The sequence below is a fragment of the Hermetia illucens genome, chromosome 3 (genome assembly GCF_905115235.1).
Source record: "Hermetia illucens chromosome 3, iHerIll2.2.curated.20191125, whole genome shotgun sequence".
NCBI lineage: Eukaryota > Metazoa > Arthropoda > Insecta > Diptera > Stratiomyidae > Hermetia > Hermetia illucens.
In genome coordinates, this window is record NC_051851.1 from 75,115,316 (window position 1) to 75,130,435 (window position 15,120).

Sequence of the window (15,120 nt, forward strand, 5' to 3'; positions counted from 1 at the left end):
GTTATGCTCTAATCACTTAGCTATCCGGAAACTTTTAAATATGCTAAGGGTTTATCCACAATTCTTTTAACGCTTTCAGTTAGCTCTGCATTACAAGCCTTCCTGTCATGGATTAGTAGCGTTCTGTACTTTACTCCCTCGACGATTGCCAACATTGCCTTGGTCAGGGAGCTTAGTAAGCAGGATCCTACGGGAAACCAGAGGTGACACCTAAAGCTATGCGGTAATTAAAACCCCAAGCCAAGGTGTGATTACCGTGCTAAGGATTGAATGGTTGCAGGGGTGAAGATGTGGCCGTGAACGGTAAACAGTGGGTGCCAGGCGACCCCCAGTTTCAACTACCCATGTTTCGGAAAAAAGGGGCTCCGCTGAGATCAACCTATTTTTCCCGGTTAAACAAAGGACATGGCAACCAACTATGAAGTAATTAAAAACATAAAAACAAAAGAAGTTAACAGCACTTTGAAGCAAACCGCCTTCGAGCAAAACACAACCCCGGGGTTGGGCCAATGTTGAACTAGGGGATCATCTGGGGGCATCTCCCGCTAAGAGCAAACCAAAGAGGCAGCGGTCTTCTCACGATTCCAAATCGTCGGTTCCAAACCCTGCAAAGGAGGCTCTTCCAGCAACCGCTAAGTTTTCTTTTGCAGCCAATACTATCAAAGCCAATGGATGGGTCTTGTATGAGACACTAATTCTTCCAGTTACGATACAGAGCAGTGTGAGCAGCTTAGGAGGAAACTCCTCCTAGCCGTAAGGAATGAATCCTTTCAAGGGATTACACTACGCTTTGAGTTGGTTGTAAAATGCTACGGATAAACTTTGGCAACGAAAGCACGAATGGGTGGCTTAGGCAGTATTGCTCTTTCTTCAACGATGTATGGGAGGGTGTGCGACTGACCCCGAAGATGTTTTCCGCGCTTCCATCGTTTAGAAAGTGCTTCCTCTGGATTTCAGAAGGGGAACGTATTGGTGCTGAGTTCCTGGACCAACTTGGAGTCCAGAATAACCTTAACATCTCCACCTGCATTCTACTAGGTAACAATGCAGGAGGAAGAGCAGATAGGCTTAGAAATTTTCTCATTATCGGCGTTCGTGAACCGGGTATTATGAAGATTCGGGAACAAACGGGCTACCGGGTCTACTATGGGGCTAGGACCGTCACATTAAAAGTATCGCTTCCTAAAACCATGAAAGGGGACGTGTAACCCACGCCATCTTCATCTGAACCGTAGATGAGGTGCCATATCCAGATAAATTTGCAGCATTGTAAAGCGGCGATTGCACTTATCAGTCGTCGGATCAATGTTGCAAGACATGTATATACCTCATAGAAGAACTAAGGGTTGCTGTACGCCAATGGAAGGGATAAACCCTGCTCCTGTATGGTGATTTCATAGGACATCCAAACTGTCTTGTTTATCGACCTAGGTAATGACGACAACACAAATATCAAATTGAGCATAAAAAGCTAAAAGGCAGATAAAGAGATTCTATGGAGCTCTGCTTATTTCCCTTATGGCATAGACGAAGTTCCTGGTAGTTAATCAGCGCTAACCAATATACCAAAAGTAAAGGCATGGGAATAATAGCAGGATGTTATGTTAATGCCTACCATATATACTGGGGAAGTTCCAACATCAACGCGGGAGGTTCGAAACTACTGGAGCATCTGGTAGGATTCCAACTGTAGATCCTTAATTTTCTTCAACGTGGCAAAAGGTTATCAGCATTGCGGTGGCATCCCCTGACATTAAGACTCTTACCGGAGAGTGAATAGTATCAAACGACATCACGCTCTCGGATCACAGGTGCATTGATTCCGTAATGTGCATGAATCCATGGATCCCTGAGATCATCAAATCCATCGCTGGAATTGAGAAAAGAACTCAGATGATCACAACCAGAATGAGGGAAGTTTCGAGAGAAGGGTAAAACACCATGGAACTCTGATTTAGCGAAACAGACGAGAACGACAAATATGCTCCTCAACCGAGCTCTAAAGTCTGATTTAGCCGCTTGCTGGATTCGGCACAGAAAGCTCTAAAGAAGAGCATAAGGTCGGCCAAACGATAATCATGAAAACGCAACCTCAAACCTAAAGCGAATCCTTGTCAAAGAACGTAGCCAACATAGGTTATCTACATTTTCAGCGCAGAAAGTTCACAGAAGCGATGGAGAAATGGCAAACCATTTGCTTGAAGTGCACTTCCCAGGAGCTGACAGAAACATATAGCCCTCAACCGAAACATGGCATACAAAGTAGTTTCAGGGGAACGTGTGAAATGGACATTTAACTCGTTCCATAGATACAAGTCTGCAGGTCCGGATGGCATTATTCCTGCTCTAGTAGTAGAAGGAATGGATGTTCTGGGTCTATACATTCGGAATATATACCGCGCCTGCCTAGCACACGCTTATATTCCAACCAGCTGGGGTGATGTGAAGGTAATATTCATCTTTAAACCAGGAAAACACACTTACGCAGACGCAAAAAGCTTCCCACTTCCTACTTCCTTAACGCTAAATGGCCGTGTACAGTTTTACCCTGGCTATGCTATCATAGGCGGCTTTAAAGTCGATGAACAGATGGTGCAACTGTTGTCCATATTCCAACAGTTTTTCCATCGCTTGCCGCACAGAGAAAATTTGATCTGTTGCTGATTTGCCTGGAGTGAAGTCTCTTTGGTATGGGCCAATGATGTTCTGGGCGTATGGGGCTATCCGGCCTAGCAAGATAGTGAAGAATATCTTATAGATGGTACTCAGTAACGTGATACCTCTATAATTGCTGCACTGTGTGATATCTCCCTTTTTATGTATGAGACAGATAATGCCTCGTTGCCAATCGTCAGGCATTGATTCGCTGTCCCATACCTTGAGCGCAAGTTGATGAACCACTTGGTGTAACTGGTCGCCTCCATATTTAACCAATTCGGCTGTAATTCCATCGGCTCCGGTGCTAGCTTACATTCATCGTCAAACCAGCCGTTCCGACTCCTTTTGCGGCTGGGGCAAAGTATCTTGGTGGCCGTATCTATGATAACGTCCTTCAGGTGATTGTGAAGATCATTTGCGTGCAGATATCCAGCTGCTACAAACAGTTAAACATTTAGTAGTACATCTCGACTCCAAGTTATCGTGAAAGCACCATATCTAGAAAAAAAAACCAAAAATCTTGGAAAAATCCAGGTGCTGTAGGACTGCGATAGGTAAGACCTGTGTACTTTGACTTAAACGGATTCGTTGGAAGTATACATTCATAATAAAACCAATTTTGATGTATGTATGCAATGTCTGGTGGCCGAGACTGAAGTTTGCTGGCGCAGATTCAGAGGCTCGGTTGGCTGAATATTACTGGAGCAATGAGTAGTACGCCAACCGTGCTACACGGAGCTATTCTAAATTTACCCCCAATCCATTTGAAGGTAAAACGGAAAGCAACTAAAAACGCGTATAGGCTTGATACTATTGGCGCGTGGAAAGACGGTCAACATACGGTCATGCGTTCATCTGGAAATTTATAAGCAAACATCAGGTGGCTCTGGTGCAAAGATCAGGTGGCTCTGGTGCCCGCCGATCATGTGGTTTCTAGATTCATCTGCGAAAAGACATACTCCGCCATAATCACCAAAAGAGAAGAATGGTCCATAAATCGCCACCAATCTTTTGGGATTGCAGACTGCATAATCTTCACTGACAGGTCGGTCATGGAAAACGGATCGGGTGCAGGGATGTTCGATGGAATTCCGATTATGGAAATGGCTCGACCTCTAGGAAAAATGACCACCATATTCCAGGCGGGGGTGTATGCCATTTTATTGGCAGCAGAAGAATGTTTGTGGCAAAAACGGAGTGGTAGCATCATGCATTGAATTCACAATGGTAGGCCCAGAACCAACTGTTGACATCCGGTCATCTACTGTTAAGTCTACTCTGAAGGAGGAAATGGCAAGGATTCACGTAGTCGAATGGAGAAATCCGAGGCGAGCGGCACTTTTGTTGTCCCTTAAGCAGTGAGGCATGAAAGCCCTAGTATAGCTTTTAACGGGACACTGTCTTTTAAACTGCCACATGGAAAAAATTCAGAGTGGTGATCTCGGGGATATGCAGCCAATGTAATGAGGAGGAAGAGACGTCACTGTACTTCATATGCAGGTGCTCGGTCTCCTCAGACCTCAAAAGAAGATACCTCTGGAGAATGTTCTCAGATTCGTCTTCGGCGAGAGACCGCTGAATAGGCTATCTCCGGGGATAGTACAATGGTCTGAGTGTTTGGAGCTGTGGCTCCGCCCACTAAACTAACTTCGAGAACGTCTCCTTTTATAATATAATGTTATTTGCTGCTGAAGCATCATTTTGCCTGGGATGTTTTCTCGGGATTCAAGTGAGCACTAAGGCTCTGATGCTCATGCATTAATTTTCTCCATAAGCTAGTAATATATAATTTTGCATAATTCCTATTCGGGTAAATCGACTAGGATACAATATCTGCTTCTACCACCTAAGGAAAATCGTTCAAAGTTGTCCAGGTAGTGGGATTGTTTAACTGAATGCTGTTGGAAACAGCTTGTTGGCAATACGCCTCATAGAAGATATTATTGATATAACATTCTGCCTATTGTACCGTTGATGAAATGGTCTACCGCAGGCCGAAAGGGCTTTCACAATTCAGTGTATTTTGTTTGGAAATTGGGTTCAAAATTAATTTGATTGATTTTCCTTGTCAATAATTGATTCGTTACAAATTTGTTCCCAGCCACATAATATTAGCATGACAGGTGGGTGTATCAAATCATCGATAGATTCGATTGCCTAAAGTAATTAATTGAATTTGTAATTACAAGTACATACCGGAAAAATTCCTCTTTATCCTTGTACCATTTCACTGAGTTTAATTGATGCTTTCCCATTTCATAGCTGCACGATAGAGTGGCTCGATGTCGATAATCAACTACTAATGGCACACTGATATTCCGCAAAACAAGTCCTTTGATTTCCTGTAATCCTGAAAATACAAATTTTCGGATGAGATTTGATTGATGCTGAATGTATTTTTAAATAATATTTTGGATATGTCTGACAATCCATATATTTGTTAGTGGCATACGGGTTTTGACTTCTTAGGTGCTCGTCCTTTTTTGGAATTAGTTATATTTCGTTTAGGGAATTGCAAGTCCTTCTAGGTAGTAACAATGGGAAAACGACTTTGAGGTGAACGACTTCGTCTGATTTTCTTGCCCACATACGTTCTCCCGTACAAGTTTTGCATAAAGTACTCCAGAATCCGTTTTGATCCAGTAACCCTTTGCAACCACCTCCTAATAAGTGAGTATAACTCTTACAATTTGACCTTTTTCACCACATTTTCAAAGTTCCAAGTTTGAGCTGACTACTTAAGTTAAACGAAGTTTCTAATTGTCTGACGAGAGCAGAAGCAAACTGGCAGTAACAAAACGAAAACAAAGCCGAGGGTAACGACGGAGCAGATATTTTGTGTACCCTCGAACGGCGCTTTGGTTGCCAGGGTTAAATTGGTAGCTACTATCCGTTAGGGAACTTTTGGCTACAATAATTCACTGGCTAACAATGTTTCAAACTACTTTGAGCTATGGCTCACTTTGGTAGATTGCACTGGATGGCTCGGACCAAACACTTATATAGAATCGAGCAATTAATTACTTCATTGAATCGCTACCTTTCTAAAGGGGGTCCGGCATGGCTGCAATGGGAATTGAATTCAGAATGGGTCTTTGTATGTGTGCCTCTCCACTGCTTCCCAAGTTGTTGTCATCATGGGATCACTTGGCTTTTGTGGGATTGACGGTAGGAGATGGGCAGAGAAGCATTGCAAACAGAGGCCAACATCGCTTGAATAATTACTCAATATTGTGCCAACATGTCCTCCACCGTAAGTTGATGCTATTTATAATATGATTTTGGGGAACAACAGAACACTTATTGCATTTAAGCAATTTTCAATGTGCTTCGGTGGCGTAGTTCGTAAGAATTTGAAAGAATGCGAGCTAATGTTGCTTATTCTACAGGAAGCACGTTGTACAGAGATTATTAGGTGCTTCAACTATGTATACATATACTCGTAAATGGTTCTACTAAAAGTAGAAATTCATTAATTTTTCGGAGCTGCAGTACACAAATATGTGAACAGATGTTAAGTATTTTCTTTCCACAAATATATGGAATTAGGCATTATATCAATTATATTATATTAGGTTGTTGCACATGAAATGGCCGATTTCGTACTAAAAGCTTACAAACATTTATTTAAATAATCAAAATATGTGCCAGTCGATTCAAAACACTTTTCCCAGCGAGATACAAGAGCATGTATGCTCTTCGTAAAAGTTCAATTTTCGGGTGTTGATAGACTCGTCGAAGGCAATTTTGATGGCCTCTTCATCCCTAAATGGTTTCAACGCCAAAAAATGATCCAAACCGTTAAAAAAGTGGTGGTCGGTTGGTGGAAGGTCTGGTGAATATGGTTGATGAGGCTCTGGTCTCATACTGCAATTCGTTCAACTTTTGAACCGTTGTTCAGGATACATGAGGTCGTGCATTTTCGTGAAGGAGTATCACACCATCTCTGTTGACTAATCTCGCCTGTTGAATACTCAATTTCTCGTCGAGTTGGTCACAGTATTTCTGCGCATTTGTAGTTTCTCCAGGTGCTAATCAAGAATAGTGGATAACTCCAGCTGTAGAGCACCAAACAGTCACCATTACCTTCTTCGGATGGATTCTCGGTTTCGGCATATGCTTCGGTGGCTCATCAGCATCTAGTGCATTGTGCTGATCGGCGGCGATTGTCGTATAATATCCACTTTTCATCACATGTCACTATTCTGTGCAAAAATGGGTCGCTTCTGTTGCGGGAGAGTAAGAAACTGCAAATTTCCATTCGAAGCATCATGTTTTGCTCCTACACTACACCATATTATTATAGTGGCCAACTAGTAAACCATGGGCTTAGAGTAGGTTTCTTAGTCAGCCAAAAATGGAACCTGCTGTTATCGGCTTTGAAAATATAAGCGAGCGGCTATGCACATGCGAGACAAATTTAGAAATATAAGCCTCATTAACGTTCACGCCCTTACAGAGGAGACTGCAGAGTCGGAGAAGGACAACTTCTTCGAGGCAGTAGAATAAACCCTCGAAGCCTACACACTACAAGCTTACATCAAAACACAAAGGATAACGAAATAACTGCAATCAACAGAGATCCAGGAGATGAAGCATGAACGAGTAATCTTCACAATCACCTGAAGAACGTTATCATTGACACAACCACAAACATATTTGGCCTCAGCGGCAAGAAAAGTCGAAACAGCTGGTTCGACGATGAATGTAAACAAGCAGTGGAACGGAAGAATGCCGCATACAGAGCAATGCTGCATTCACGAAGAACGCAGGCATGCGCAGAGATTTATCACTAACTTCGTCGAGTTTAGACGCGACTTCATAGAGGGAAATAGGAAGCCTGGGGAACTAACAGATCTGTCAACTTGAAAAGTACAGGGAGCAACCGCACCAGACGCGGAAGTTTTACCAACAAGTCAGCAGGATCAAGCCTTGTACACTTCGATGCCCATCCTGCCGAGACAAAGAGGGAAATCTGATCGGCGCGGTGGAGGAGGATGGAATTACAGCCGAATTGGTTAAATATGGAGCCATCAATTACACCATGTGGTTCGTCAACTTATGCTCAAAGCGTGGGGTAGCGAATCAATGCTCGACGATTGGCAACGAGGCATTATCTGCCTCCATAATGACCGTCTGGTTGTGGATAAAATCCGGATCAATAAGTTGCGGTGGGCGGGTCACTTAATCCGTATAGATGAGGATGATTCAGCCCGGAAAGTCTTTAAGGGCAATATTTATGGTAGAAAAAGAAGACGAGGCTGCCTGAGATGGAACGATGGCGTAGGGCAGGAGCTTTTAGGGATATTGAATTGGTGGACCTCGGCACAAAACCGGGATATCTGGAGTTGCCGAGTTGCTTATTAAGATAGGCCGAGACCAGATATCGGTTGTTGCGCTGTCGACAATGATGAAGAAGCGCTTCACCACAATTTTCGGTCGTGCGTTATCCGCTGAAGTTGTGGATGACATGGGAAGTAGCTGTAACCTGCTGATGTGGACTGCTTCTAAAAATAGAGGTGGAGACTGTAGTGCCGAGGAGGGATATCTTCCACAACTCAGTAGAGTGGCTCCTCGAAGCCTGTCCAAAGTATGTTATCAAAATCATACAAACATACTTGGTCAAAGTCGAAAAAAAAGTCTGAACCACTGGTTCGACGATTAATGTAAGCTAGCAATGGAATAAGAGAATGTTGCATACCGCGCAATGCGATACTCTCAAAGAACGCGGACATGGGGAGGGACCTATCATAAACTTCGTTGAGCAAAGAAGCCACTTCATTTACAGAAAGAAGAACCAAGAGGTTTGTGAACTCGAGGAAGACAGGGAGCACCTGCATAAGCCGCGGAAATTTTACAAACAGGAGAATCAGGAGGGCCAAGCCTTATACCCCCAATGCTCGCCCTGCTGAGACAAGTAGGGAAATTTGGTGGGAATGGGAGCGATAGGTTGAATATTTTCAAGAACCAAAATATTGGCGAGTTCTGCTAACTGAAGACGACGGGTAAATACAATCCCCATCAAACATGCAAGAAACAGTCCGTGCAGTTCGGTGACTTGAAAGTTATAAATCGCCAGAAGCCGATGAAATTACAACCGAACTGGTTAAATATGGAGGCGACCGACTACACCAAGCGGTTCATCAACTGATGCTCAAGATGTGGGACAGCAAATCAATGCCTTACGACTGGTAACAAGGCATTATCTGTTCCATTTATAAAAAGTGGATTATCACACAGTGCGCAATTATAGAAGTATCACTTTGGTGAGTAACATCTATAAGATATTCTCCGTTATCTTGCTAGGCCTGATAGCCCCATACGCCCCTTCATCGGCCTATATCAGAGAGGCTTCACCCCAGGAAAATAAGTAACATATCAGTTGTTCTTTCTGCGTCAAATAATGGAAAAGCTGTTAGAATATGGCCAGCCGCTTATGATAAAGGGTAAAACTGTACATGGCCATGGGGGAATTTGGTATCTCGACGAAATTGATAAGATTGACTAGGCTCACCCGGAAGAATATGCAAGCCCAGACGAAAGTAGTAGCATTCATCAACAACGGTCTAAGAGGAGGAAATGCCCTATCACGCATCCTCTTTAAACTGGTCGTGATGCCGAGGTAAATGCGAGAGGCACCATCCTTTTCAAGTCCTCCTAACTATTGGCCTGTGCTGCTAACATCGGCATTATGGGAAGAACAATCTGAGCGTACAATCTACCTTCATCCAAATCGAGCAGGCGGCACAAGATTAATGAAGGCAAGGCGAAGTACATGGTGGCAATGTCATCACCAAATTCTGTTGCGGTTGGCAGGTCACTTAACCGTATGGGTGAGGATGATTGTATTCGGAAACTCTATAATGGCAATATCTATGGTAGAAAGCAAGGTGTGGCAGACCTGGCCTGAGATGGAGTGACGGTGTTGACTAGGGCTAGGCTCTTAAGCATATTGAAAGCATACTGAATTAATGGACGGTGGTACAAAACCGGGATGTATGGAGTTCGTGTGTAAGCCACACCTAGACCGACGGGGATGATGGAGTATTTAAATCGTTGCTTCGTCTGGCCTTCATTGACTTTCGAAAGCCTCTCGATAGGATGAACAACGAGTGTATCACGTATCAAGCAATACCGCTTATCAGAGAGGCCTGCGCGAAATATCTGACATTATTATATAGGGTGCGGCAGCATAACTTCCTTCTTTAAAATACGCGCCACTCAGTTAGTTGATGTCATAGCGGAGCGCTAGTGGTCTCGTTCAAGAGGGGATACTGTAAAGTTTTGTCCCGACATGGTTCAGTCGCCATCATGCGTTGGAATAGTGAGGAGCGTGCCATTGCCGTTGAGGTTTACTTTTCAAGCGGATGTTCGGTTATTGCAACACAGCGTGCATTTCGGAATCGCTTTAATTTAGCCCCGTTGGCTCCCGTCCCAGACCGCAAATCAATTGTTATATGGGTCGCTACATTCAGACAAACTGCAAGTGCGACAAAAGGAAAAACTGGAGTCCCTCGGCCCGTTAGATCACCTGAGAACATGGAAGCAGTGAGAGCGTCCATGTTGCGATCGCCACGGCGTTCTGCGCGCAAACACGCATCTGCCCTTGGACTATCCGATCGTTCTGTGAGAAGAATTCTTCGTGATGATCTTCATTTTCATCCCTATAAGATGGCGATAGTGCAGGAACTTTCAGAACGTGACTTCAATTCTCGGATGAACGCGGGTGAGCTTCTTCTTGATGTCGTTCCCGAGGGTGCTATTGTTTTTTTAGCGATGAAACCCATTTTCATTTGTGCGGGTCGGTTAACAAACAAAACATGCGCTACTGGGCTGACACCAACCCTCGAGAATTGCATCAAAACCCTTTGCATTCACCCAAAGTCACAGTGTGGTGTGCAATTTCCTCAGCTGGAATTATTGGTCCCTGGTTTTTTGAGGAAAATGAGGTTACAGTGACAGTGAATTCGGACCGGTATGTAAACATGCTACAGAATTTTTTTTTCCCACGGCTAGAAAATTTGGATTTGGGGGACACTTGGTTCCAACAAGACAGTGCAACAGCACACACTTCAAATGCATCGATGACTGTTTTGAGGGAACACTTTCCAGAGCGCCTTATCTCAATTAGAGGCGATTTGGAATGGCCGGCACGCTCTCCCGATCTGTCCCCTTGTGATTTTTTTCTATGGGGTTTTTTGAAATCCCGTGTTTATGTGAACCGTCCAAGAACCCTACAAGATTTGAAGACCAACATCCAAAAAGAAATTGCCAACATAACACCGGCTATGCTAACAAGAGTCATGACAAACGCCAGAAATCGGTTTACGCAATGTATGGAAATGGGGGATGTCACCTAAAAGATTTGATCTTCAAAACAATGTAAATAAAAACTTTAGACATGTACCTACATTATAAAAAATAAATAAATATTTTCCGAAGCATACAATAGTTTTTATTGAGTTTTGAAAAAAGGAAGTTATGCTGCCGCACCCTGTATATTAAGAAAGAGCGGCTACATGCCATGGAACTCATTGTCTAAAGATAACCGGCGGGCAGATTGGGCTACCAAAGGAGGAAGAGTGTAAACTTATTGGAAAATCAGGAGGTGAATTAATGTATAGTGCCGATAACCGGTAGCAATTTCGTGTAGGTGTAGTTGGTGCGTTATATCTACTTATAGCCCTTGGTGGCAACAAATCATTCATACAGTGGAGGTGAAATACCCATCAAAATAACTGACCATCTAGATGGGAAACCCTGTGATTATGGAGGTTCGGGAATAACACGTATGCGGTAGTTACCACATCGGCCGGGACTGTCAAATCTAGTAAATGGAAGCTCAGATGATGGGTCAATATCAAGAAAAGGGAAGAGGATGGGTGGAAAATGTTGTTTGTCAATGTAGCATAGAATGATTTCATCATAAGACTATATAAGGCTACTAAAGAAAAGAGAGGCGTTTGTTATTGCAAGTCTACATATCTTCTCCGATTTGGTTTGACCGTATGCCACACGAATTTGTCAAGTATGCGCTGCGGCAACACATAATACCAGAAGAACTTGTGCGCTGGGGTAAATTGCTTCAGCGCGATCCGAAAAGTAAAGTTCGAACTGTAGCGGTCATATTAAAACTGCTTCGCCTCTTTGACGATATTCGCCAAAGAAACGTCCTTTCACCGTTCCTATTTGTTCTTGTTATAGACACTGTCACACGAGATATCCAACGGCTAGCGTCCAATACACTATTTTAGGATCGTTTCACACTTACCATATATGGTTCCATTTGGTTCAGTTCATTTTAGGTACAGTTTCGGTTACTGCTGATAATTGTGAAACGGTGTTTCCGCAAACAATTTGGTATTTAATTGAAACTGTATAAAACCGAATGCTTCTACGATGGGAATAGGATTTTAATGATGAGTCATTAAAAGTTGTCGGGTTTTATTGGAGTATAATGGACGGTTTACCGAATAGGAATGTACAATAGGGTTTCATTCAATTAGGTTTGCTTTCGGTTCCGACCGCAAACAAACTGAAATGAATGGCAGTAACCTGCCAAGAACTGAGCAAAGTGATCAGGCAATGGTAAACTGCGTTATGAAATAGTTTCATGCATTAGCGTCACCTGGATAAAGTCGCTTTCCACAACTGGCGTTATTTCTGACCGATATATCAACGAACATTTCAAATCCAAAATTTACGGTTCGCGCTGTTACCCTCTATGATTTTGAGTGACAACTAAAAATAATGAATAGAGACGGAGATGTTACGTTGGATCATTGACGTTACAAGGTCTTCTCTACCGTGCTGATCGCGGGCTAAAAATTAGGTGGAAAAACGGAGCCCAAGATGAAATCATAAGGATCTGAAGTGAAGATTGTATGAATAAGCCCGGCGCTCTTCTAGTGGTCTTGGTTCCTAAGTATTTTCGATTAATATCTTTCTAGGTATTCAACTTTCCTTCATTTGTTATATGTAGGGTTTGTTAATTGTAGTTTTCCTGGTCTCATAATGATGAGACTTGCCGGAATTGTTCATATCGCTCATATTAATTTTCTTTATGCTTTGCTCAAACAATTCACTAAATGAGTCGCCTATAGAAAGCATTCAATAATTTTGTGGAAGCATAGATGAGACCTGGAGCTCTATTTTTGTGGATATGCAGCTTGTCTTCAATATCGTCAGAAGTTACAATCAGTGTTATAAGCGAAGTGTGTTCTTCGTTTTATTTCCGCTGTTTGGTTGCGAACTATTGTCAATTTTCTATATTAAATTCGTTAAATGTCAGATTATTTCTGGGGGTTTCGCTTTTCTGCATCATGTCCTTCGTATCTATAACTCAGCTAGTTCAGGTTTATCAAGACTTCATGAGTGGATTTGACCGAAGGTTATAGAATGTGAGCGTCATCGCTCACTTAGTATTTTATTTTATTTTACCTATAGACAAGACAGCTAACACCTTGTAGGATTTGGCGCTGGTGGGAACTAAGCACTCTAGCCTGATTAGCGTTAACCCATGGATGACCGTTTTGCATGTTGAGATAATGAGGGTAATCATCTAAGGCAATTTTACATTTCAGCGGAGATATCAGTTTGCAATTGGGATATATAATATGTAACGACAATAACAGCACTAACAGTAATAACTACAGAACCGGCAATTGCTAAAATTAGAAAACCGGCTACATACTATGCTCTCCGGGCTTTGCAACTAAAACGGTTGATTTCAGAGTCCAAATACCCCGAGTTTTTCTGAAAAGATATCAAGCCTAATGATCCAGTGTCGAATGGGGAAGCAGATAGTACGCCAAACTAGATTGGGAGATGATGGTCTTCAACTGGTAGGACAGAGGTAGAGAGGCTGCTTAACAGGGCTTTTTCAGTCAGTCAGCAATTTTTTTTTATTTTTGTTTTTTTTTTTTTATTTTTCATACTAATTTGATAAAATATAGTCTCAAGAACCAGCCCTCAAAGTTTGAAGTTAAGACAAGAAGACACAAAACCGTATATTTTTCATATGAACTGTATTCCTGATACTGGATACTTTTTGAGATTACTCAGCTTACTGTCTGTCTGTCTTTTTGTAGAGGAGGTGGAAATTTTCAAAAGGCCTGGGCGCGCCACAGTGTTGGATTTTTACCCACTAATATGGGGTAGATTTGATAAATAAACTGTGAAGATTAATTTTAAAATGTCAAAAGATAAAAGTAAATTAATGTCGGGGAGGGTAAAAAGGAAATTTGAGTAAGTATATTTGGAAAAATAAGGGCTGTAATCATGGGGTTGAGGCGGAGGAGTGAAGATGGTGTATTATCAAATGCATACCTTTCTAAGGTTGTAGCGAGAGAGACCAAAGAAATAATGCACCTGCACCAGAAGGTCGTACAGAAAGCGGGGCTTACGCTGATCAGCAAAGCGGAAGGCATACTGAGCTGGCGAGGAGATATTTCATAAGCGCCTTGCGCAAGTGCAGAGACGGGGAGCTCTGCGGGTGGTGTCTTCCTATCGCACTATCTTTGAATCAGTCGTGATGATGAACGTGGGAGTGATTCGCGTTGACCTTCTTGTTAAGGAGTGTTAAACCATGTACAAGCGGAAGAGAGAAGGCCCAGTGGAGGTAGCTGCTTGTGAAAAACGATAGCGGCTCATTGACAACTTAGGTGCATGACAGAATCGGAAGGATAGTGAGACTGACTACCCCCTGGCCTAGCTTTTAAATGGGCATGGAGGTTTTCAGTCTTAAATTCACAAGTTTGGGAAAGCATGATATCTTGACCATACTTTTCGATTCTTGCAGTAGGTAGGATGGAATCCGTCAACAACTTTATTTAAACCCAGTGGAGCTTTCTCCAAATAATATTGGCGGGGATATGCTGAGGAGCTCTGAAGGCGGTGACAGGTTTCGAATTACGTTTGGGTTCATCTTGTTGCAAGGAAGATAGACCTTGGGCGGTGGAAGGACCGGGCGGGAGGGGGTTCCCTGAACTATCAGTTCCCTTCTTTCTTTAACCTGTTGTTGGCGAAAGAAATTCGCTGATTTGACGGCTCCTTAAAATGGGAGAGCTCGGGGCAAACCCGAAGTGATATGACAAACGGTTTCAGGCAAATTCTCTGAAAATGGGGAGGTGTTCAGTTGGTAGTCCGACGGTGAGCCACTGCGGGAGTCCATCACTTTATATATAAACACGTTCACCAACCCTACCAAAAAAAACTGTTACTCGAAAACTCAAAGCCTTTGTCAATACTTTCTGGCACTGTCACAAAAAAACACTCTCGATTCAAAAATTTCGTAGGCGCAAAGGTCGTTGCCCATGGGCTCGTTGATCATAAGTAGGAAACGGGTGGCAAATATATCATTCATTGAGAAAGCACCAAGAAGTGGGTCGTCCTACAATTACCTTGTAGGCTTATCTCGTTTCATTGATGGCTTGTCATAATATATGTTAAACGTATTCTGAT

At 42.8% G+C, this 15,120-nt stretch overlaps 1 protein-coding gene across 3 annotated transcripts in view; it reads right to left on the reverse strand.

Moving 5' to 3' along the window:
• The window catches only part of LOC119652741, a 209,712-nt gene that overhangs the window by 119,713 nt on the left and 74,879 nt on the right, over positions 1-15,120 (reverse strand). For 2 of the 3 annotated variants that reach the window (XM_038057040.1, XM_038057039.1), the window contains exon 2: positions 4,855-5,008. In XM_038057040.1, the coding sequence (XP_037912968.1) occupies positions 4,855-5,008 (154 nt within the window). Of the gene's footprint in view, positions 1-4,854; positions 5,009-5,345; positions 5,411-15,120 lie in introns of those variants that run through there. The other variant, XM_038057041.1, reaches the window with a different exon arrangement.